Consider the following 25752-nt stretch of genomic DNA (forward strand, 5'->3'; position numbering starts at 1 on the left):
ATAGGCACTGGCTACCCCGCGACCTGCGTTAGCGGATTAAGCGGGTTGGAAAATGAATGAATGAATGAATGGTTGGTTGGGTGGTTGGTTGGTTTGTTGGTTGACTGTATAATTTCCTCAGGGATTAATAAAGTATCTATCTATCTAATAGTGGTCTTACAGTCAAACCTTGTGGAACCCCTTTCGGGACCTATACAACCCTCGAAGTAGCTTTTATTTGTTAATCTGAGATTAAAAATGAGAAAGAATAAAATCTGATGCCTGTTTTCATGCCAGGCCCTAGTTTATCTGATCCAGCAGGTTTAACAGGATTAAGGCTCTTTAGAGCCCCAATGACCTTTCTTTTCGGAAAAGGGTGAAGTTAAAAACTTAATTGTTGACAATGTCTTTGTGATTAAACAATGATGATATAGGAGTTTTTTAAAAGTAGTGGCCAGGGGAGATCAAATCCGTTTTAAAATTATCCAACATTTCCACCTTGTCAGTTACTTTGCTACTTTGCTACATTTCCAAATAGGCTTGATGGAAGGTTGATTTATTTACAGCTAGCAGACAATGAAATAGGGTTCTAGAATTTGATGGACATTGTGTGTAAGGGTGGATCTTTGGCTTAGGAAAAATTGGTTAAATGTTGAGGTGGACCCAGAAGGACTATTATATAATGGATCATATGTTTGTTTTTACAACTTTAAGCAGATGTATAACCAAACAAAGAAGTATTGATTGGGAGGTAGGCTTTATGTTTCAGGCACTGGATCGCATTAACATCCATCATTAAACCATAATCTGTATTTAGATGAGGAAATGTACAGGTTAATGAAGTGTGAATTCATGTCAAGTTTTGAGAACATTGTGATCACAAAAAAATTCCAGTCTTCAGATCACAAAGTTGCATGTTGATCAGGTCTCTGGAGTTATCATTGCCTCCGTGTTTTTTGTATTTACATTGGTTTTGTGTTCTGCACTGCACTAAATGCTTTACCATAATGTCTTGTTTTTCTTTTACTACCTCAGTTTCTCCAACAGTGTAAGATCCTTTCAGTTCCTGAATCCCTGAGGTTATACTGCTTTGTTCACACAACCATGACAGCACCATGTTGTCCACCATCAACTTGACAATTCTATGAGACACCAAATCACAATGTGGACACAATACTGTCAGAAGGTGTAAATGGATCTGATGTCACTATCCAGATACACATCATGACTTATAATATTTAATACAGGTGTAAATGGGTCCTAATAGTACTCATGATAGTATAGTTAGTAAATATTGTAATAATATAAATAAGACTGGTTTTATTTTATTTTTAAAAAGTGATGATTTTATTCGTCTAAAAAAAGCATAAAATTCTGGTTTGAAAAAATGAAATGTGTCATTTTCCTTTGTTCCTGTTGAACTGCAGCGATCCTCAGAGGGCTTCAATAACACAGTAGTGAACTCATGATTCAGGCTGATCTGATTTTCATGTGAACTCTGTGATATGAAACCAATCAGAGCAGCTCACATCTCATGAAGGAGTCAATTAATAATCAATAGTCCTTACAGCAGAGAGGAGGGTGGACAATCAGAGGGTGAGGCTCTGCCTGGGCTCGAGGAGCGTGAAATTACTGAACACCAGGTACACACACACACACACACACACACACACACACACACACACACACACACACACACACACACACACACACACACACACACACACACACACACACACACAAATAGACTCATTTAAGAGAAAATAATGTGATTTTCAGACATTTTCATGAACAACTTATCAACAAAGTCACACCTTGATTTATGATCACAGAAAACATAGTTTGAGTGACAATTTCCAGCTCTCACATCCAAAAATAGGCAATTTCAATGCACTTATCACTTCAACTTGTCTATGAGTGTATGTGTGAGTGGTTGTTCATCTATGTATGGCTGCACGATGTGCTGGCCTAAGCAGAACTTCTTGGAACAGTTTGAAGTTTTTTCCACTGTAGTTGTTAGAAGTCATACGCATATATATGGGTACAGGCCCGAAACACACACACACACACACACACACACACACACACACACGCTGCCTTGCTCAGTGCTGCAGGAGGTGAACTGGCAACCACCGACCACCCTCCAGCCCCCAAGCCAAGACCTAGTGAACTGAGCTGCTGCCGCCCCTAACATGAACTTTTTGACCTCAGAAGTTAAATAAAGGTTCAAGGGCTCTTCTCACGCTGATATATCGCCAATTCTTCCCTTTATTATTAACTTTTCTTTCAATTATTTTTCTGTTGCTAAAACTGGCTGCAAATTATTCCAACAGCAGAGTAGGACAGTGCTGGTATTTGTGTTTTCTTGGCTAATCTGTGTCCAGGATGAGGAAGTGGCGCTACATTATCCATCTTTAGACTGAAAAGACTGAAACCATTGATGAACCTCTTTGTATACTCATAATACAAGTTCTCTTGAAGAATCAATGAGCTGAAGTGAATTAAGAATCCAAAGTGTCTTCACCATAGGTCATCATACAAAGATCCTACTTTGTTATATCAGCGGGAGGAAGATAGTGTAAATACACAGAATTCAATGGGTTTAATTTAAGCCATCTACATTATTGCTATGAGAGTAGAGATATGCAGCACGATGCTTTATACGTTTACGTCACTTCCTGTTGACTGAATGGGACAGCTGGTGGCTCCTTGGGAGTCTGAGGGACAAAGAAGCATCAACACATTTCAGCTGCTCTCTGAAGAAAACAAAATTCCCAATGGCCTGTTTTATCTATTGGAAGCTGATACACCAATATCATCCTCCTGGATCTGTCCTCACTGCCGCCATCTCTCCACTCAGGATCGTTTTACTCGTCTATCTGTTACACTCACATCTCCTACCCTTACTCCTCTTCTCTAATCACACGACCTGAATTTACATTCTCCTCTTACATACCTTCCATCTTCACTCAGAAACAGTGTGACTTGCTGCAAGTTACTGTTTAGTGGTTCCATTTAGCTAAATATACGGCGATTATTGTTCATATTCTTTTTTTAACACTGTGTCTCATTCATTTTGAGTAAAAGCAACACAATTAAACCAAGCATGCACTCACTGTTTTGATAGAGACTTTACTTTTGTTCAGTTTTGCGCGGATTCAAGTTTTCTAAGTGCATATTTGCAATAAAATTAATGCTGCATCATTCATACCGTACATCATGAAAGACTAAATTATGCAACAGTTTAATGCACGTGTCAACATGTTATTTTTATTACATAGATGATCTCATGCACCCTCCATCTTTTACATTTCCACATTTTTCACTTTTTTCATATTCATTATTTATTCGTCATTAGCAAAGGGACAGTTAGCGCAAACTGACAAGTAGCCAAGCAAACAGATTAGATTCATTTCATTTGGTTTGTGAATGATCTGACAGAAACATTATTAGTATGTATGGTCTAGATGTTTGTAGGTTCTCAGTTATCCAGGTCATGGTTATCCAAAGCTCTTTAAATCAATCCATTGGATTGATCTTCAAGGAACTTTCTTAAAGTCCAGTGGATTGATTTAAACAGCTTTGGCTAGTATGTAGTCTACATTGTAATTAAAAGTTCCATCAATCAGACATGTTCAACTGTGATTAGTGGAAGTCAGCATTACGTTCTGCATCGGTTAGAAACACTGGAGAGTTAGCAGCTACTGACTGGGACTGTGTGTGTGTGTGTGTGTGTGTGTGTGTGTGTGTGTGTGTGTGTGTGTGTGTGTGTGTGTGTGTGTGTGTGTGTGTGTGTGTGTGTGTGTGTGTGTGTTTCATCAGGCCTTAACATCAGTGGAAAGGTCACTGTTGAAATGCCAGAAGAAATGACAGTCTGTGTGTCTGTGTGTGTGTCTGTCTGTGTGTCTGTGTCTGTCTGTCTATGTCAGTTTGTGGTGGAAACAGCATTCTAAAATTTGTTTAAACTGGGCATCTAGAAAGTTTAATTTAGCCATGTTAAATATTTCACTGAAATTAGGATCTCAAGTGATTCTGTTGTGAGTTGTAGGTCAAAAATTAAACATTTTTAGCATCTATTGCCTGGTTTTATCCTGTTGACTCCACACAGTGTTCAATGAGACTCATAAACTACTTATTACCTCCAGCTTCAAAGCGGTGATGTATTGTAATTGTCAGCGTTTGTGTGTTCGTCAGTTAGTCCGTTCGTTCGTCCGTTCGTTCGTCCACCAAATATCTTCACAACCGTTGCAGATAGAAAGATGAAACAAAAAGCACATTATTCAGACAGCAAAGGGGATGAAAATGAGATGATGACCTTGATCTTCAGAAAACTAGGTCAAGGTCAAATTTTAACTTTTGTACACTAAGGAACTGGATAAGATAGAAAGACGAGGGAGAAGGCCAATGTGAGTAAGACCATAGATCAAAACTAGTGTTTTGATCAATGACAGTAGGTCAGAGCAATAGCTTTTATCTATGCAAGTAAGTCAGGGTAAAATTTTGAATTCAGGGGTGTCGCGGGATGTTGCAGTCTCTGACTGCGTTAGTTCTTGTTTTTAGTTTTAATGATCCCACCTCTCGTCTTGCTGCACAGATCCAACGGTGTTGTCCATAGTGTGTTGTTGTTGTCGTTGTTATTGTTGTTGTCATTGTTGTTAAAGATGCTGAAGGGCAGACCCAGAGATGAAACCAACTTCTCTCCATTTTAAAAGCCTTACTTCTTGACGAGATTCAGTCATTTCCTTTAAAGTGAACTTAAATACCAACCACACAAACAAATAAACCCACAATTGCATTAAAAAAAACAAAAAAAATACTTTACCTCCTTTGGAGAAGTGACTCCAAACTTTTTTTCAAGGAACAGCACAAAACATGTTTCAGTTTTTAATATACAGTATACAGTATATAAATTGTGTTTGAACAGCAAATGAAAACAAAAGCATTAAACTTCATTTAAATCCGTTTTCCTTAATTCTTTTAATCGTTTTTCGGGTTGCTTCAATTCAATAAATTATCCGTTTTTAGGTTTTTATTAATTGTGCATTTGAACTGAAGAAGACGTCTTCATCCCCAGAGGTAAATAAACTTAACACCTCCAGGCCAATTGTTGAACTACATGTAGATGTTTTTCTCCAACATACGTCCTGATCATTTCTGCATGAACAAATGCATACTGTCTATTCTTTGACATTAGGGGAAACCCTGAGTACTTCATGCACTTCTCGTATTTCTGCAGCGGTGTGCGTTCGGGCGGGTATCCTCTGTCTCTGCGGCTCCCTGCTTCCATCAGGACGCGGAGCTCCGCCTCGGATGCTGCTGCTGATGTTTATCTGATTGCCGCCCTACGAGAGCTGCGTCTCCGTTGCAGCGACACTCCGGATTAATTAATTTGACAGCCGCGAAGAAAGAAGAGGAGAGAGACGCCGAGCTGGATGTAGATGAAGGACGCAGCATCATCCGCCGGTCGTCGCAGCATCATCTTCTCCTGCGTGTCGTCGCTCCATCTCAACGTCTTCAGGCTGTGAAGAAAAACCTCCAAGACCACAGACCTTCCCCTGCTTGCCCATCCTCCGTTTCACGGACCGTTAATGCGTCAGTGCGCCTTTTCTTCCGCATACGCGCACCTACCGCTCTGCGTCATAGTGAGACTATTAAAACGGTCGCGGAAACGGGCCTCTTGCTGCCCATTCCTGCGTCACATGTGGACTTTGTGGCTTTCATGTCTTCAGTTAAAAGCGTTTTATAAATTGGTGGTTTGCACGTCGTTGTTTGCCTGACCGGCCTTTTGCATGGCCGCGTTGCTTTGCGCCGCACATGCGTCACCGCTTATGCGTCCCCGCATGTGTTCCAACTCCCCACATGAACTCTGAAATCCGTGCGGCGTCTCCGCGTCTACACCCTGGTCTTGCCGCGGATGCGGTGCGTCTGTGTGCTCGCAGTGTCCTTGTCCTGGCCCGTCAGTGATCCTCTGGTGTGGGGGGGCTGGTGCCCGCAGAGAGGCAGGATGGTGCGGATAGCCAGCGCGCTGGGGCTCATCATGTTCAGCGTCGCGCTGCTCATCCTGTCGCTCATCAGCTACGCGTCCATCAAGAAGGACTTCCTACTCAGCACCCCTAGATACGGGTCCAGTGGGGGACCCAGGATGTCCATGTTCCACGCTGGGTTTCGGTGAGTCCAGGTCAGACTGTGGAGCTGCTGCTGTGCATGCTGACCGTGTGGGTTTGGATATTTTTTAGTCATCTAATGAACATTTCTCTCTGTTTTGAATGAGTTTTAAATCCTAAAATGTTGTGTCCAGGTGCACACTTTAATTAAGTTGCTGATAAATCAAATCAGATGATGATGTAAACAATGTGGACTGAATCATGAGTGTCTAAGCAGTTCCACTTGTACACTGATCAGATTCAGTTGAAGGCCTCTCTGCTGTGCGGCCTGCAGCCCACAGATAGCTTTATGATAATCACACGATATGTTTGGCCACATTTACAATATTACTCCAAAATAATGCCGACACCCGGTCCTCAGCACTTAGCCGTATTCATATTACAAGCCTCAATGTTAAATTCAGATTATTTGCTCAGATCAGATTTGGTTATCTTGATGTTTGACCCTCATAATTACAGTAGTATGACTATTCCCAGGTGACAAGGTGAAACTACATTATATACCTCTCACACATCATATTCATAGGACAGTATTATAACCAGGGTGTGCGTGTTAATAGCGAAGGAAGGTGTTGTAGCATTGCTGTCATTGCTCTTCTCTGGTACTTTCATTTTATCACATTATTGGTGCACATTGTTGATGACGGTGTTTAGCACATGCATAGATCACAGAAGTCACCTGAGTTCCGATCCACATATTGTACTTTCACGCATGTCTCAAAGACACTAAATAGCACATGCATTCAATGTAGAACCACATATTAAAGTGACTCAGATCTGACTGGCCAAAAGAAGACATTTATAAAAGAAGAAGAATGAAGAAGAAGAATCAATCTTTATAAATTTACTGCAGGGAAAATCATTTTTCCACTTTAGTTGTTAGAAGTAATAGTATTCAAGTATTAAAATAAGTATTCATAAATAATGGTGAGAGGTAGAGCAGTGGGCAGCTCCGTTGTGAAGCACTCAAATGAGCAAAAAGAAAGTGGATGATGCCTTGTTCAAGGGCACCTCGGCAGTAGTCTGGAGTTGAAGTGGCACCTCTCCAGTGCTAGTTCACATTGTGAACTTTTTGGTCCACATGGATCTTGAACTGAGCACCCTCCAGTCCCTAGCCCAAGACCTCACTAATGCCTGCAGTGGTGGGAACAGCATTGAAACAGAAGTCTTGGGCGTGTGAACTCCCTCGGAAGATTTAATGATGCCAATTGACGAACAAGCACAGAAGATGACACTAGTTGGTGAGACTGATTTTATCCTTGCTGCTATGTCATATGTTACACCTCTTAACATTGTGGAGCACACAGTTACGTCTTTGTGAAACAGCTCGTCCACATGTAAACTAGTTAAGTACTACGGCACTACAATAGTATTTTTAAGTCAGGAGATCAAACTGCCAACCATCTGATAAGAAGTGAGACCCCTCTAGCACGGAGACACAGTGAAAAAGTTCAAAGCAGTTGGAGGGAAATGGACCTTAGGAACGAACGACTTCATCCTTGAGGTTTCATGTCCCCAGCCTAACACGTCTCATCAAGGAACCAGATATTCCCAGTTAATATTGTGTTTTATGAGGATCAAGGTCAAGGCAGACTCACAGAATGAGTGACAGTCTTCTTCCTCTTTTCCTTTCGGCTTTTCCCTTCAGGGGTCGCCACAGCGAATCAGTTGCCTCCATCTAACCCTGTCTTCTGCATCCTCTTCTCTCACACCAACTACCTTCATGTCCTCTTTGACTACATCCATAAACCTCCTCTTTGGTCTTCCTCTACACCTCCTGCCTGGCAGTTCAAAACTCAGCATCCTTCTACCAATATATTCACTATCTCTCCTCTGGACATGTCCAAACCATCTCAGTCTGGCCTCTCTGACTTTATCTCCAAAACCTCTAACATGTGCTGTCCCTCTGATGTACTCATTCCTGATCCTATCCTTCCTGGTGACTCCCAGAGAGAACCTCAGCATCTTCATCTCTGCTACCTCCAGCTCTGTCTCCTGTCTTTTCCTCAGCGATGTTGTTTGGTCTCTGGTGAGACCAGCGATGTACACCAAAATGAGTGACAGTGTTTTGGGAGAAATCACTGGACTTCTACTTCTAGAATGTGTAGAGTCCAGAGCAATGCTCTTTCACATCTGTCATCGCTCCCTGTTCATACACAATGTGAAAAACTTAGTTTTGCTTTTATATTTACTGAACAAATGTACTTTGAAAATGAGGATCAAATCTGAGTGGTGCTGCATTATGCTGTACACTTTGTTAGGTTCTTCTAACTGGTTGCACAGAAAGATTGATGTGGTGTCATTGACTCATCTTAAAATGTACAGTAAATCACAACCTTCATGTTTCAGGTGAAACAGGACAACTTAAACGCAACAAGTGAGCTGAACCACAGAGTAGGCTTCAGCTCTTGGGGTGTGTTCACACTCCAAATGAACTCAGGTGTTTTTCCACTGAAATGTAAATGAAAGACCAGAAGCAACGTGGAATACCTTCTCCTTGCAGTAAACTTTCATTTAGGTGAAACAGAGGGTTTCCTGTGGTGACGGTAAACATTTTGGAAGCACTTTATTTATTGCCAACTGGTCAACATACCATGGTGGACAGACACATCGAGTAAATATATTTAGGCCAGGTCATAGAATTGTATTGGAAAGTAGCACGTTCTGTGGCATGATGTTCGTCGTTCTATATTTTTTACTGAAGCAATCAGGTTGTAAAGTTATCCGTGTGACTTTTGTTTTGTATCTTTGGATTTTACGTTAAAATTCCAATCTCATGCCAAAATAAAAATATTCTGCAAATATATGAGAAATGTCAGCTTTAATTCAGAACTATAATCAAAAATGTAAACTTGAATTATAGAGACAGTTATACTTCACCAATGTTGGTTGGTTGGTAGGTGGTTTGTTTGGTGGTAGGTCGGTCGGTCAGTTGATCAGTTGGTTTGTTGGTTTATCAGACCTAATTATGCAAAAAATCTGGAACAAATTTCCATGGAACTCGGTGAAAGGATGGTATCTGAAGAGAAAACCTCAGAGATCTGGGGCGGTTTTTTATTCATAAACACTGAGGACCTTTTTTGTTTGTGCATCAGCAATTTCCCCGATTTATAGGAAACCTACTAAACTGATTTCAATGAAACTTGGTGGAAAGATGTACCATGGACCAAGAAAGAACCATGACCCTTTGAAACTGACCAAAATTGTGGTGAGATAAAAATCATTTCCTCTCACTTTTGTCAACAATATGTGATAGGGTGGAATAAAAGCCAAGGATATTTATAGAGAGAAGACAGGAGTGAAGTTCAAAACAGCCAATGAAATGTGATCAGTCCATCCATCATCCATATGCAGAGGTAGCCTACCTGTGTAGACCGCCACTCTTCATCTGCTGTAACGGATCTTTGGGTGACAGTGTTTAATTGGGAGAACTGGTTCAACTGTAACATTCTTTTTTAAACTATGTAGATCTTTACACATATCCATATCACTTCACACATGTCCCCTTATTACACGTGTGAATTTGAACATACTGCATTTGGAACAAACTATGCAGATATATTGACCTCATGTCTGTATATAACAGAACCTCAGCTAATGTATACACTCCCTAGTACTTGTGACTGTTCTCCCAGGTGGTCTAGAGTTTAGGATTCGGTGCTTTCTCTGCTGCGGTTCAATTCCTGGTCAGGGAACACTTTTGGGGGCAGCAGTAACTCAGTTCTTGATCTTGGGCTGGGGACCAGAGGGTGGCCGGTTCAAGTCCCATGTAGACCAAAAAGATTGGAGTGTGAACTGGCAGTACAGAGGTGGTAGTTCACCTCCCAAACACTGCCAATGTGCCCTTGAGCAAGGCAACACCCCCTTACAAGTTGCTCATAGGGCATACCACAAAGGAGCTGCCCTACCTTTCACTATTTATTTGCATGCCTACAGGCCTCATGTGTGTGTGCTGTATCAAATACATATGTGTGTGCAAAAAATTGGCTGGAGTGGAAAAATAATTAATGATAAATAAGTAAAAGTATGTTTCTTCTTATTGTTCTTCCTGTTCGTCTTCTTCTTCTATAAAATTGTAAAATGTTTGAATGTGATTAAAGTGTTTTTGCAAAAAAAAAAAAAACTTCTTCTTCTTCTTCTGGGAGGAGTGAATGAAATGAGTGGAAAACTGCTGAGTGTGTTTCAGCACTATTTTCTATCTTTACGTTTTGTCTTTATGTTTGTATTCTTTGTATATTGTTAATTGGGTTTGTCTTGAGTGTTTAGTGTCGTTTATTGTCAGTTTTTTTGTGTGGTTTTTGCCGACCAGGCGTGGGCTGGTTGGTGGCCGCTCAGACGCCGTCATGGCGTATGGTGGCTTCACATCGCTGACAAAGAGTCACGGGATCAGGGTGGTTTCTCCTTGTAGCGCGGATGAGGTGGCAATTCCGGTGGGGGATGTTATCGGGTGCAGTGCGCTGAAGTCTGCCGGCCGGATGAACGGGGCAATTGTCAATCGTGGAGAAGGTGGAACAGGTGAAGTTGCTGGTTGAAAAGGGGATAAATGTAAACAGACTGTTTGTACAGGTCATGCCGTTTTCACAGCCGGCGTCTAAAATCACGCTGCCAAACATCCCGTGTTTCATCAGTGACGATTTCCTAATTAGAGAACTCTCTCGACACAGAAAAGTTGTGTCGCCAATTATGAAAGTCCCGTCGGGGTGCAAGTCCCCGCAGCTGAAACATCTCGTGGACGACTATGACTACATGATGTACGTCACCTCCTCTCGACTTCAATGTTTTGGCTGTGGAGAGGAGGGACACATTGTTAGCGCCTGTCCAAAGCGCATCAGCGATGCTCCGTGGGACCCGACCGGTGAGACGGTGGTTCCCACCGCCGCTCTGAGGCGTACCATCGGGGACGCGGAGCAGGGAGACGCTCCGAGGAGCAAGACTGAGAGTCAGGGGCAGTAGGAGCAGTGTTAACCAGTGATAACATCGAGGTGAGGGGGGAGAGTGAAGGTGGGACAAGTGAGGATGGTGGCAGGATAGCTGAGAGAGTAGGTGAGGTCAGGGTTAAAGCAGGTGGAGTGATGGGTGAGAGCGGGGTGGTGTCCAGTGAGTTGGGTGAGGTGACGGTTGTGGTGAGTGAGAATGGTGAGCTGGCAGGTGAACAGGGTGAGATTAGAGAGGTAGTGAGTGAGCGGGGTGAGATTATGGAGGTGATAGGTGAACTGGGTGAGAAAGGTACACTGGGTGAGACTAGGGTGGTGACAGGTGCAGTGGGTGAGGTTAGGAAGGAGAATGGGTACTGAAGCTGTCACAGACGACCATGCGTCTGAATGGATTACTGTTCCTGGTAGGCGGCGCAGTAAGCGCAAGAATGTATTGACTGTGTCCGCCGGATGTAAAGCTGGTCGGATTGAGGTCAGACCGAGTGTTCGAGACAGTAGTGACAGTGATGATTGTATGTCTGATTGCAGTGAACTACCTCACACTCCAGTCACTGCCAGTCAGCAGCACGTTTTGTACCCAGAAAAAATGTTTAAATTGTTTGTACAACAAACTAAAGGCATGAAAGGTCTGAATCTAGAACAGTTTTTTCCTGATAAATTAATTTTTTATAAATCAGCAAAACAACTTATTAAAAACAGAGCCACATCAGAACTCAGTGATCAAGAGATATACCGACTCAAAAAGCAAATGAATAAAGTCCATAAACGACTGAGTTAACTGTCTTATTATATTTCCTATTTATTTATTTTAAGGTTCTTACTTTTAACTTCTCCCTCATCATGGATTCTTTTAGAGTGGGGACGTTAAACGTAAATGGAGCCAGAGAAGAAAGGAAAAGGGCACTGGTTTTTGACACAGCAGGGAGGAAAAATATTGATGTTCTGTTTTTACAAGAAACACACAGCAATGAGAACAATGAGGTGGACTGGATGAAGGAGTGGGAAGGACAGGTGGACCTGAGCCATAACACCACGCTGAGTGGTGGAGTGGGCTTCCTGTTCTCCAGAACTTTTAACCCAACATTTTTGGAGGTCGAGCATGTCGTAAAGGGGAGGTGTCTTTTAGCAAAGGCACATTTTGAGCACCGGACCCTGGTTTTTATGAATATTTATGCTCCAACAAACGGTACAGAGAGGAAGAGCTTTCTAGAAAAAATACAAGCTAGACTGGATTGCTGTGACTCGGAGGATTCTTTATTCTTGGGTGCGGATTTTAACTGTACTGAGGACAGGGTTTTAGACCGTAATCATGCAGAGCCTCACCCAGCATCCCAACACACTGGGAACGGCTGGTCTCTTCTCATGGCCTGGTGGATGTGTGAAGGAGGATGCATCCAGACTGCCGACAGTACACTTGGTTTAGACAGAGGCTTTAGAGAGGTTTTAAGTTATTTTTGGAGCACTTTTAAACTTAGAAAAGCTGATTTTACTTATCTTAGGCAGTGGTGGGACTAAGGCAAAACGGAGATAAAACTCCTGTGCCAGCAGTATACTCTGAACGTCATATGTGACGTTCAGGTCCATGAAGGACCTGGAAGCTGAGATCGTGGAGTTAGAGACAAGCGCTTCCACAGGAAATCAGAGGTATATTGAAATCCTCAAGTCCAAAAGAATGGCTTTAGCCGACCTGTTGGATACTAAAGTACAGGGTGCTCTGGTCCGATCCAGGGTGCAAAACATCACCGAGATGGATGCTCCCTCTAGCTTCTTCTTCGGCCTGGAGAAGAAGCATGGACAGACCAACGTAATCCACTTCCTGCTGTCTGACACATGGCAGGAGCTGACAGAGCCCAGACAGATCAGAAGGCGAGCTGTGAGTTTTTATTCATCTTTGTATGACAGTGAATATCAGGAGAACCAGTCACTGTTGGAGGAGTTCTGTGCAGAACTACCTCAGGTCTCCACAGAGATAAATTCACAGCTTGACCAGCCACTGGAGTTGGAGGAGCTCCACACTGCCCTGCAGAACATGCAGGGATGACGGGCTGCGGGTATTGACGGCCTGACACTGGAATTTTACAAAGCCTTCTGGGACATTCTAGCACATGATGTGCTGGAAGTGTCCAATGAAAGTCTGGCCTCGAGCTCTTTGCCACTGTCCTGCCGGAGGGCGGTCATTGCCCTCCTGCCTAAAAAAGGCAATCTGCAGGAAATCAAGAACTGGCGCCCTTGTGTCACTGCTCTGCACCGATTACAAGTTTCTGTCCAAGGCTTTGGCTACCAGGATGAGGGAAGCTATGATGCAGGTCATCCACCGGGATCAGACCTACTGTGTGCCCGGCAGGTCCATGGTAGACAATGTCTCCCTAATTCGAGATGTTTTGGAGGTTTCCAGCTCATTGGGTATAAATGCTGGTCTCATTTCACTGGATCAGGAAAAGGCATTTGACCGTGTTGAGCACAGCTTCCTATGGAAAACTATGGAGAAGTTTGGGTTCGGCACCGGTTTTATTGCCAAGATCTGTGTGTTGTACAGTGACGTTGAGAGTATCCTGAAGTTTAACGGCAGTTTGTGTGCCCCCTTTAGGGTGCACCAGGGCATCCGGCAGGGCTGTGCTCTGCCTGGGATGCCCCATGCACTCTCCCTAGAACCCCTCTGTAAAATCCGCAAAAGCATTGACGGTTTGATTTTACCTGTTTTTAAAGGTAAAAGGCATTATTTTATCTGCCTATGTTGATGATGTTGTTGTTCTTACAAAAAACCAGAGGGATGTTGATGTTTTTAGTGATTTTAAGAAATTTATTGAATGTTCTAACTGCAGCTTAAGTAAACTGGAGCAAAAGTGAAGCCCTTGCTGTTGGAAAATGGCATGACAACCTCCCGGTTCTTACTCAAAATTTGTGTTGGAAGACCGATGGTCTCAAATATCTCGGTGTGCACCTATCAAATGAGACAAGAACCAGGAAGAACTGGGAGGGTGTCATCGAAAAAATAGAGGGAATGTCCCCAGAATGTCGTACAGAGGCCGCGTTTTAGTAATAAACAACCTGGTGGCCTCACAGCTATGGCATCGCTTGGCCTTTATGGACCCTCCATCAGGGTTTCTAAAATTCTCAAATTTTAATATCAGAAAATGTATTTATGGTGCTGGGTACAAGAGATTGAATCAGAAAAGTGGCAGCTTTTACATTTTATTTCTGGAGAAGCAAAACTCGCAATTTATGTTACAAGAAAGAGGAAAATTGAAACCAATACCGTTCAAGAAACAGCTACTGTTTTTTGTTGTAACGTTAGAGTTGCTTGCAACTAGAATTTGGTTTTTATAAAAATGACAAAAGACCTGGATAACTTTAGGAACGTCTGGCTTCACAAAAATGTCTTATGCACTTTAGTTGATCAACCTAGTTTTGCAAATTTCCTGATGTAATGCACTGATTTTGAAATTGTGTTTATTTTTATTTATGATTTTTTTGTATTTTTGAAGCACTTTAGCACTTTTCATATGATGTAAAATTGTAAAATGGTTGAGTGTTATTAATGTGTTTTTGTAAAAATCAAAATCTTCTTCTTCTATGAGCTTGTAGTTGATAATGAGGATGAGCGTCTGACTACCTCCGCAACTCGTTCAGCTCAGGTCCTCAGCGTGCTTCTGAGGTGTGTTTACACCTGACTTTCGTCCAGTTTTACTGCATCTAGTTGCAGCTCGAACACCAGAGGAGCTCCCTGATCCTTTTCTTTTACAGGTGTCAGCAGGGCCACTGCTGCACACCATCATGGAAAATCATTCTGTAAATCTTTATTTGTCTGACATGTTCGGTCAGATCTGAGGTGTGACGCTAAGGCGGCATCCTTCTGATGAAGGTTCTGGAGGACGGCAAGCTGTCCTTGACTCTGATTTACAGCGTGAGAGCCACATTAATTTTCCTCCTGCTTGTGGTCATTTTCCTCTTTGCTCGCTGTCACTGCTGTCCAAGGTTATGTTCAGAATGAGTTAGATGTGATGAAGACCAGCATTTTGAGGAGAACACACTCTGATTTGAAACATTTACATTTCTTTCTGTGTTTTTTGTGACTGAGTTTATCATCAGGAATGTGGGGATTCAGGAGAGGTGGGGTCTGTGTTGTCTGAGATTCACTATACAGTATTTGAAATGACTGGGGTGTTTCCTGAAGCATCATCCAGCCCTCAGGTCTTGAGTTTATATGTAACTCATAAAACTAAAAAGATAAGTCTAAATCTTCCTATGGACAAGCACCAGGGTCTTCAAAAACATTAATCTCTTTTCAATTTTGTTTAAACTCTTAAAAATAGTTATTTTTTTCATCAAATGGAACTTTTAGGAATTTCAGTTTTTTTCTACATCAGAATAGTAGGCAAGATCAGAAGGTCTAGGGTCATGGAGGAAAGGTGACATGAACAAGATGACTCTGTCAGTCTGAAGCTACTGACACTTTGAGCCCCATTCGCAGAATTATTTAAGACACAACCTTAAGTTGTAATGACGTCACAGTGGATGAAAATCTGTTTGTGTTTTTATCATTCAGTATTTTCACCCATAAAATGTTTTTCACTGTCCAGCTGTCAGGATCTCTCTTTTCCTGTTTTCTCCTTTGTGATTGCTGCTAAAGTGATTTATGATCAACGGATGGCCATTACATCTGTTTTATAACATAATCAAAGTCTGTTATAGTTAAGTCACAGTGACGTGAAGCAAGTATTTGAAATATAGGCATATATAGGTCTTTAAAGAATTTTTTTAAAGACCTAATTTTCTTCTTGTCTTTTTTAAATTTCCTCTTGCAGCGAGAAGCCGCCTCAAAAACCAGACCTGAGGTGACGTTTGAGTTCTAGCTACTTTTCTTTCATGAAAACAAGCAAAAAAAACAGAAAATCTATGCACTCTAATTAGTTCCCGGGTCTTTTTGATGGTGCAGTGTTGAATGTGAATCAACATGAAACAAAGAATTCCGATGAAAACAGAGTAAAATGCACTCACAAATAAGCTACAGTGATCAGGAAATCCGGTGTCAAAGAGCATATGGCAGCGTCAATACCAGTGGTTCTTTTGGATTATTCAGATAGAAGTATTATCACCAGCTTCAGAAGACGATGGTAGGAACAAACCGGAGCAGCAGTGAAGAGGCTATGGGAGAGCAGAGGTTTAGATTTAGAGCATTCTGCTGTGGGGCGGTGTTGTTATAAATGCATAGCTGCAGTTTTCCTCTGTGAGGAAGGACAGAAAATGTGGGGAGGGCTGTGAGAACTGGAGATGACTGGGAGAGCTGGGTTTTAGACTCATCATTATGTGACTGTGTGGGTGGATGAGTTAGATACAGAAGGTTGTGGGATCTTGTTCTTTGATAAACTGCATAATTTTATCCCAAATCTATTGGCAGCACCACAAAACTCTAAACGGACAAGAGTTCTTGATCAGAATCAGAATCAGTTTTAATTACCATCGTTTGTTAAAAAACAGACAAAGAATTTGTCTTGATACAGCGTGAAAGCCTGCCCTAGCTGCAAACTACTTATATTTAACATCAGATTAATGTATTGCATTATTATTCTGTACATATTTCATGCTGATCCTGATTCAGCACTGCACCTCTCCGGATGAGCATCGCTGTCTACAGATGGTGGATGCTGCAGAAACCGAATGCTGCTGTAGCCCAAACTGGCATCAGATCTAGGTCACTCAGTATTCACTTGTACTGTTGAAGGTTTCTTCTGGGCTTTATGGGTGTCCAGAGGTAGAGTAGAAGTCATTGGATGATCATGCAAGCTTTTGAAGCAGGGATATTGTCTATTATTGTCTGATCTGTCCTGATGCAGTAAACTCCACGATCCTCTAACTGCACGCAACATGAGGATGTTTTTTAATTTGCTTGCAAATACTATTTTTCAGTTGTGCCTCAACCTGAAACCTTTGCATTTGGATGTTCATTTGGAGGAAATGTCATTGCTTTGAATTTTAGTTCTGTTACGTCCTGTTTTATTTAGTAATTTCTCTTCTTTTCTGCTCGTTAAACGTCCTCATTCCATCCATGTGCTTTTACTCTTTCAATTCGTCTGAATTTTCTCTTTTTGCTTCTGTTGTCTTTCTCTCCTGTGTCCCGCATTTCTTAGACTTGCTCTTTCTTCCTTTTTTATTTTATCTATATCTACTTACTTACTTTTTTCTGATTTACTCAGGCTTTCTTTTATGGTTTTTTTTTTCTTTTCTTTTTTTACCATTAGGTTTTTATTGCTCAGAAAATGGCTATCTGCTATTTAATCTTGATTTTAATTTTGAATTTAGTTCCTTATTCCCTATTGGTACCTTTTTAAGCTGTGAATGAAGACGGATCTGGCCTATATATGTAATTCGAATGAGGAGACAGAAACATGTTCAAGGAAAAGTAAAAATATCATGCTTTTCATGTGAAAATCATGATTTAGAAAATGTACAAATTTATTCTCCTTGGTTTTAACATCAGAGGAAATGAAGCTTCTTGCACTGCATCCAAAGTGTCATCTTATTAAGCACGTTTCCTCTCCTATGAGATATGACATTTGACATAGATGAAACCAAATATGACTGAAGGAAAAATTTATTTCCCTCAACGAGAATGCATGTAAAATATTGAACAGCTTGGCAAGATGGATAGAATTTCAGCAACATTCTGACTGTAGTGCTCATTTGTCAAGAAATGCAGTGATTGTTTATTATAGCCTCAACAACAAGAGGCTGAAAGTGTCAATCAGTTTGTCTCTGCAACTGTTTCCCTAAAGAAACACATTTGCCGAGCAGCTCCTCAAATACTTGTTCATTCCAATCAGCTTTTTATGGAGGCATTTTGGCTTTGTGAAAAAGATTACACTGAAATAACAGTCATTCTTTTTCTTAAAAATGCTTATGATTTACTTTTGCTTGATTTTTAATTTTGCAGAATCAACTGTAATGACATGAAGAAATGCCTGCAGTCAGACAATCTCACAATTTTAAGTTTTAAGTCTATATTCACATGAATTATATTTAAAATATTTGCCAACCGACAAATGATAATGAAAAAAAAAAAAGCATGAACTGATTTGTTAATGAACTGCTTCTCAGACGCAAGAAACAAAAAAAAAAAAGACGGCTTTCTCTGAAAAGAAAATCATTTGTTTCTTTTTTCTTTTCTTTTTTTTGGGGGGCATTTTGTGAAAGCTGTCTGACTTGCCTGACTGCTTGTGTTTCTTTTCTTGTACAAATATTTTACCCACAAACCTTGTTGTGAATGACATAAAACTCTCCTGAAGTCATTCCAAGGTGTAAATGGAGCACATCACCTCCTACTAACATGAAAACCGGGTTAACCTCCATGTCTGTGTTTCCTCCTCCTCTTCCTGCTTCTCTTCTCTTCTTTGACTGTGAAGCTCCCAGATGGCGTTGAAGCATCTGGATCAAGCTTTCAATCCTCTGACCAATGAGGACCTGCAGAATACCTCTAAATGGAGCTACAACAGCACTGCTTTCACACAGTTCAAGTAGGTGACACACACACACACACACACACACACACACACACACACACACACACACACACACACACGCGGTTTGACTATTTCCCTTCTCTGCTGTTTCCTCTGAGTTGTCTGGTCAAATTCTATAAAATTTATATCAAACAAACTTGTAACTAAAAGCACCCTAGTTACAGATTTAATTGTTTAATAGTATGATTGTGACATTATTTTTCTAAAAACATTTTATTACTTAATCTTCCCTCCTTGTGGAGTATACACTTTTAAATATCACATTTTGTTTGGTGTTTTATAGCTCCACAAAGACTTAAGACAGACATCGGCTTTTTATTTCCTCATAAGGAAGAGAATCATCCCAGTGAAGGTTGAATCTGAAACAATTGTACTTCAGTTTAGGGTTTAGATGTTCCTTCTCTCATCCAGTCAGTTAGAACTGAAGGGACCTCTTCAGCCATGAAACAAGAGTCCAGGATTAAAGAATCAGTGCTTTGGACTGAGCTCCTGGTTGTCTGTGGGTCGTTTACTTCCATCAATAAACTTGGGGACAATGTCGTAAAAGATTTACATTGTCTCAACTTCTTTTTTTGAAGATTTCTTCCCTCTAACTACTTGTATACCCATCACTTCTCAGTCGCTTTATTTGCTGGTAATGTATAGAGTCACATGTGTGAATTGAGCACTCCTATTGGCTCAGGTTGATGCCATTACATCTAGTCTGATTCAGATGTCCTTGGAATTGGAGAGATTCAGATCTGCCTCTGAATGTAATCATCTACAACACATAACTTCCTTATTTAAAGACAAAATTAATTGTCTTTAGATAAGAAAGAACAAATATCATGTCTGAGTTATTGATGGTTACAGACACAATGTAGTAATGAACAAAAATGTTTTTTTTGCAGAAAGGAGATCTCTCGGTACATCGACATCCCCCACAACTTCACCCTTACACGAGACTCAGTCCGAATCGGACAACTGATGCATTATGACTATTCCAGCCACAAGTATGTCTTCTCCATTGGTGAGAACTTCCAGTCTCTCCTCCCTGAGAAATCGCAGATCCTCAACAAACACTACAATGTTTGTGCAGTGATAGGCAACAGTGGCATCCTGACTGGCTCACGTTGCGGTGCTCAGATTGAGAAGTTTGACTTTGTCTTCCGCTGCAACTTTGCTCCAACTGAGATCTTTAAGAAAGATGTTGGACGACGGACCAACATGACAACCTTTAACCCCAGTATCCTGGAGAAATACTACAACAATTTGTTGACTGTGCAGGATAGGAATAACTTTTTCCTGAGCTTGAAGAAGTTGGACGGGGTCATCCTGTGGATACCGGCATTTTTCTTCCACACATCGGCCACAGTGACAAGGACGCTGGTAGATTTCTTTGTGGAACATCGACATCAGCTGAAGGTGCAACTGGCCTGGCCTGGAAACATCATGCAGTACATCAACAAGTAAGATACAGAGTATCACTGCAGTGCATTAAAAACCCCGTCTCCATCTGAGAGGATCTGTTAGCTGTATCTCTATCATCACCTTTATTTTAGCTTACTGATCGCTAGATGCTTCATATAGTAGAGCTAGTGGCCCTCCACTAAGTCAGGATGCTGCTGGACGGGTTCCACTTTTGGTTCCTTTGGCCTTGTCTCTAGCTTTTGCTGACTTCATTGAGTGGGTAACTAGCTGGAAATGTTGATGGAAGATCCAGTTGAATTACAATTACAATGCTTTTTTTAATGCTTCCATTAACATCTTTTCCAGGTCTGATAGCCAGACGTGAAATTATTTTTTAAACATGAACAAAAGTAATGATCAAAAGAAACAACTCATTAATATGAATATCTTAAGGCTGACATAGTAATGTAATGTGACAAAGTACAGTACTTGCCCCCATTTTAATTTATTTATTTTTGTCCCAAGTAAATGATTCAGATCATCAAACAAACATAAGCAGAGTCAATACTAAAGCAGTTTTTAAATGATGATTTCATACATAGATGGAAAAAGCTATCCAAACCACTGCTGAGCAAAAGAAAGGCTTGTGTCACATTTGCTAAAAAAATATTTTGATGATCCCCAAGACAAATTTAGCTTTTAGAGTGGCCTCATCTAAGTCCTAAGTCTTTGATTCAATGGACATGTTGTGACATGAACGTTAAGGGGCAATTAATGCTGGAAAACCTTCCATTGTGGGTGAACTAAAACCATTATACAGAAGAAGAGTGGGCCACAAATTCATCGATGTGAAAGAATTACTGTCAGTTGTCGCAAATGTTTGATGTCGTTGCCACCAATGGTGACAACTCTTGGTGGCAACAATATTTATTAGATTAGGTGGGGATTTTTTTTTTTCAAACAAGTGCTGTAGGTTTTGAATATTTTTTTACCTTCATAGAATTATTATTTAAAAGTTACATTTATGTTTACTCTTACAGTGTTCTCGTTAGCGTGCGTCCTTAGGTCTTTGACAGGGACGCACAATCGTCAGACAGCATGCGTCCCTGGGACGCAAGCTGTAAATGCACTTCCATTCAACAAAAATATTCACAATTTTTCCATTTCTCCACTTAAATTTTGAACCTGGAAATGTTTTGATCTCGCACGAGAAACTCGTGCGAGTTTTTTGTCTCGAGACTCAACTGCGTGATTCCGCTTTATTAAAATCGGCCAAACGGCAACAAGACGTCTGCTCACTTCATATGCTGCAGTTTGAGCGAGGACTTAGTTAGACCCTCCAGAGCAATCAAAAGCGTCCTGTTGGGTTTGTCTGTGTTAAAGCGCTTTGAAATGTCTGCTGATGTAGTTAAGCGCTATACAAATAAAGATTGACTGATTGATTGATTATCACAATGCCTCCGAAAAAGATACTAAAGTTGGAGAAAAAGCAAGTTACGAGTGCTTTCTTGAATTACCACAATCAAAAGTTAATGAAGAAAAAGAGACAGATATTACTGACAGATATTACTGGAATGTGTGTAGAGAAGGCTCTGTCTGCTTGGTGCAGCGTCCACAGGAGAATACAGTATATGAATTAAGGGCAAAGAAAACTAGTGAGTGAAAAGCAAAACTGAAAAAAAAAAATTTGTATTGCATCTTTATTTCTAAAACTGTTTTCTAATGACTACCAGTCTTAAACATTTTGATAAAACCAATATATAATTTTACTCTTTTTTTCTTTTTACTTAATTAACAGTTTGTTTAGTTTTTATATTGTGCTATTGGCAAAACTCAATCCCTGCGTACGCTTCTAACATATATTGTTATTAATTTTGGGATGCATTAATGTCAAGTTGGGATCCACACATTTTTCTTGACGCGCATCCCAGGGACGCACTACTTTCTTGAGGTAAAATGAACTCTGCTGTTATTTTTATTTCCTAACGTAGTCTTACTATCCATTGCTATCTCACTTTAACAGTAGGGAATCATGTGACTATCCTGTAGCTTTATTTCCATAATTACTAAGAGAAATTGTGTTGCAGTAACACACCTCCTCCAAAGGAGATCAGTTTCCCTATCACGTCATTGCACCTAAATACAATAGTCGCATTAAATCTGAACCTCATAACACATGTCCATTAAAACCTACCCCTAGAATTTTGAATCATCTTGGTGTCATTGCTGGTTTGGCTGTTGTTCCATACATTTTAAAATTCTGGATCAAACAGTCCGGATTATTACTTGAATCCAGATCAGACTCTGATGTGTTGTCATTGCTGATTTCAACAGGTCCCTATATGATGTTATCTTATCCAGACTCTCATATCTCACACCAGGTCAGGATGGTCAGCTCGTGATTGTCCATGTGTTTCTTTCTCTGTATTTATGTCAGTGCTGATCTCTATCCTCTTTAAAGTCTTTGTGTAAACAAACGTGATTGTGTTGTGTGGCAAAAAGGAGATTTGGTCTCAAAGCCGGATTATGAGAAAACATGTCTTTAGTGAAAGGCATGGCACAGAGCTGGGGTTTTGTGCGCGGAGTCGGATTTAGGTCTGGTGCTTAGTGTTGTAGCAGCAGAATAGGAAGTTGGTACAGTAGACTAATCTTCATCAATCCCATTAAAGCTGCCTGTCCTGGAAGAATCGTCACGTTTAAGCAGCTCAGGCTGCTTTCAACACCTCAAGAACTCTTGGAAGTGGTTTGTTGTGGCCGTCTTGGAGAGTTCCACCTCTGTGACGTTTTTATTCAACTGTGGTCACATTACAAAGTGTGTTTGGGGTGTTTTTTGGCATAACTTTAACATTGATAAATTATTCAAGAAATAATATTAATTCACAATGTTTGTGAACGTGTTAGGGTTAGGGTTATTGCAGAATCTGCATCCATACCTTCAAATGCTTCAAAATGTAATTTAATTTCCTTTTCCTGGGTTCTACCTCCACAGTTTCAGTAAGATTTGTTGAAAGATTTTTGAGATAATTTCAGAAAGAAAGATAGATTTGTTCTTACAAAAATGTTGGAGTTATAAACTGTTGTCTTTTTTTCCAATGTACTTGTATTTTAATCTCCAGATGTGGATTATGAGCCAGCTGCACACACTGATGTGACATGATGAGCCATTGTCCACATCTGGATATTTTTTAAGTACAAATTAAAATTAATTAATTAAAAGCACATTACTCGGGCGACAAAGGGGAAGAAAATGAGATGATGAATTTGACCTTGAGAAAATTAGATCAAGGTCAAATTTCAAATTTTGTCCACTCAGGAACCGGACAAGATAGAAAGACGAGGGAGAAGGCCAGTGTAAGACCATAGATCAAAGCTAGTATTTGATCTACCTATGCACTAGCTTTGATCTACGGCCAAAGCTAGTGCATAGCCTACCCTGAAAGGTCAATGCTATGCACTTGTCAGGTATTACTTTCACATACCCTTACCTAAGTCACGGGATATTGCAGTCTCTGACCTTTCAGGTCAGACGAACGGACAAACACACCAACACTGACAGTTACAATACATCATCGCTTTGAAGCGGGATGTAACAGAGGCATTTCAGAAAATACAAATACTTCTTAGAGAAATATGAGAATATGTAAAAGATTTGTTAAGTAATGTCAATGCAATTTAGCTTATTTCCATGTGTTTTAGGTGATTTATACTTCACATACTTAGAAAACTCTTCTTTGGGTTCTTCTAACATGTGATTGTTCTACTCTCTTGTACTCATCAGCTACTGGAAAACCAAGCAGCTGTCGCCAAAGCGCCTGAGCACTGGCATCCTGATGTACACATTGGCTTCATCCATGTGTGACCAGATACATCTGTACGGCTTCTGGCCTTTTGGCTGGGACCCAAACACGGGTAAGGAGCTACCATACCACTACTACGACAAGAAGGGCACGAAGTTCACCACCAAATGGCAGGAGTCTCATCAGTTACCTGCCGAGTTCAAACTCCTCTATAAGATGCATTTGGAGGGGCTGCTGAAGCTGTCCCTCTCCCACTGTGCATAGGCTGAAGCCTGCAGCCAGCGCAGCGCCTCTTCTGAATCCTCCACAGGCAGAGCTGTTAAGATGACGAGGCAACAAGGGAAGACTTCATGCTTTTAAATGAAAGATCTTGGCTCTCAGGCTGTTAGTCCATCATGTTCTCTGAGGAATTCTAACAGGTGCCTGTATTTGTGTGCCGCTCCAGATGAACTGTGCAAACAGCATCAGTTCAAGAAGTCAAGAGATGGTAACGTCTACCAAAACTCCAGCAGAGAAAATGACTGCAGTTTCTTTTTTTTCCTCATTTTTAAAAGGTTGCTGTGCCTCGGCTTTTAGGCAGCAGTGTTCTTAATATCATAACTTTGAATCTTGGCACAACAACTACCAATCAGCAAATTGACCATGTAAAACCACAGGCATCAGTACTTTGTTAAAGACAGACCACTTCTTGTTTCATTTTTATGGAACTAACATGCTAATCCATTTCAGATCCCAACATCATGACAAAAAAAAAGTTGGACATGGCCGAGTGGTTGTCATAATTCAACGTGACATCATCTTGGAACCCCAATTGTGGTCAGATGTGTTGTAACAGAAGATATCATCACCGAACCTTCCAGAGGTCCCTTCCTTGTTTATTCAAAACTGCTGTGCAGTCTTCAAGCTCCGGTAAACCTTCAACCTCATGGGTCGATGGTTCGATCAGTTGTTCTTACTAGTCTGTTATCTCCCTGCTATCTGAAGCATCATGCTACTATGAACACAGTCATGCTTTAGTCCTCTGGTCAAAGTAACCTAAAAAGACACCGTTGGGATAAATCTGTGTGGCCACAGTGGCTAGATAAACATTTATTAGGCTGGTGTCAGGCTACATAATATCTCTGCTGTTGAGAGAGTCAAATCAGGCAACCATAGATCCTTACGTTTGTCTGTGACTTAGTCAAGAAACATAACAGACAGCAAATCCTTAACATTCTGATCAATCATCTTTTACATCTCATGTGCTGAAAAATGATTGCTTTGGGGGAATCCGTGCACCATTTTGCTCATTTGATATCATGGTGACTGCATTTCTTTTAGATGAAAGGAAGTAAAATCCAGAAGTACCTTGATACCCAAGCTGCTCAACGTACGAGTTATTTGAGATAAGAGCCGTCGCTCTGGTCATTTTTTTTGTTCGACATAAACAGAATACGAGATACGAGCCGTGCTTCGGGACACCACTGCTATTTGGTGGATGGATACAACATCAGCTGAGACCTCATCTCATTCTCTTTCGCGGAGTAAAGACATAGGTCGTGATTTTTACGTTTCTTTTCATGTGTTTATCTTTCTTTACATAACTTGTGTATAATTAATTATGCACAGGCAAAGTATGCATGTCTATTGATTGATAAAAATAATCTGGAGGATTTTTTAAATAATTTACAAAGCTGGTTTAAAATGATTTTTGTTATTTTAAATGGGGTAATATATGGCTTTCGAGTTGTTCGATTTACAATCTGAGTCACATAACACCTTAAACTTGTATCTCGAGGTTCTACTGTAATGTCTTTACATTGTTTTCATTCCCAACTTCTCATGTCTGTTGGGTCTGGTCATTATCAGGTTCCTCACATTGTCTGATCCAGACAGAGTGGCCTCTTACAGATCTCACTACAGCTTGTTGCTGACATGTCACATAGATGTGTTGCCTTCACTGTTGGAAATAAAAACATCTGAGCCTACCAGG

General features: G+C 40.8%; 1 protein-coding gene across 1 annotated transcript; it reads left to right on the forward strand.

The window, feature by feature from the left end:
* Positions 1 to 5968: 5968 nt before the first annotated feature.
* st8sia3 (ST8 alpha-N-acetyl-neuraminide alpha-2,8-sialyltransferase 3) lies at positions 5969 to 24044 on the forward strand. Its single transcript, XM_068335364.1, has 5 exons — positions 5969 to 6147; positions 15883 to 15912; positions 18478 to 18588; positions 19485 to 20042; positions 23762 to 24044. The coding sequence occupies exons 1-5, from the start codon at positions 5984 to 5986 to the stop codon at positions 24042 to 24044; spliced, it is 1146 nt and encodes a 381-aa protein (XP_068191465.1). The 5' UTR covers positions 5969 to 5983.
* Positions 24045 to 25752: the final 1708 nt, after the last annotated feature.

This window comes from Antennarius striatus, chromosome 15 (genome assembly GCF_040054535.1).
Source record: "Antennarius striatus isolate MH-2024 chromosome 15, ASM4005453v1, whole genome shotgun sequence".
Classification (NCBI taxonomy): domain Eukaryota; kingdom Metazoa; phylum Chordata; class Actinopteri; order Lophiiformes; family Antennariidae; genus Antennarius; species Antennarius striatus.

Bases quoted from the DNA above. Each gene is read 5' to 3' on its own strand.
- st8sia3 (XM_068335364.1), top strand. From the start codon at position 5,984: ATGGTGCGGATAGCCAGCGCGCTGGGGCTCATCATGTTCAGCGTCGCG. The intron at 18,589-19,484 runs GTAGGTGACACA...TTTTTTTTGCAG, and splicing joins ACTGCTTTCACACAGTTCAA to AAAGGAGATCTCTCGGTACA. The intron at 20,043-23,761 runs GTAAGATACAGA...TGTACTCATCAG, and splicing joins ATCATGCAGTACATCAACAA to CTACTGGAAAACCAAGCAGC.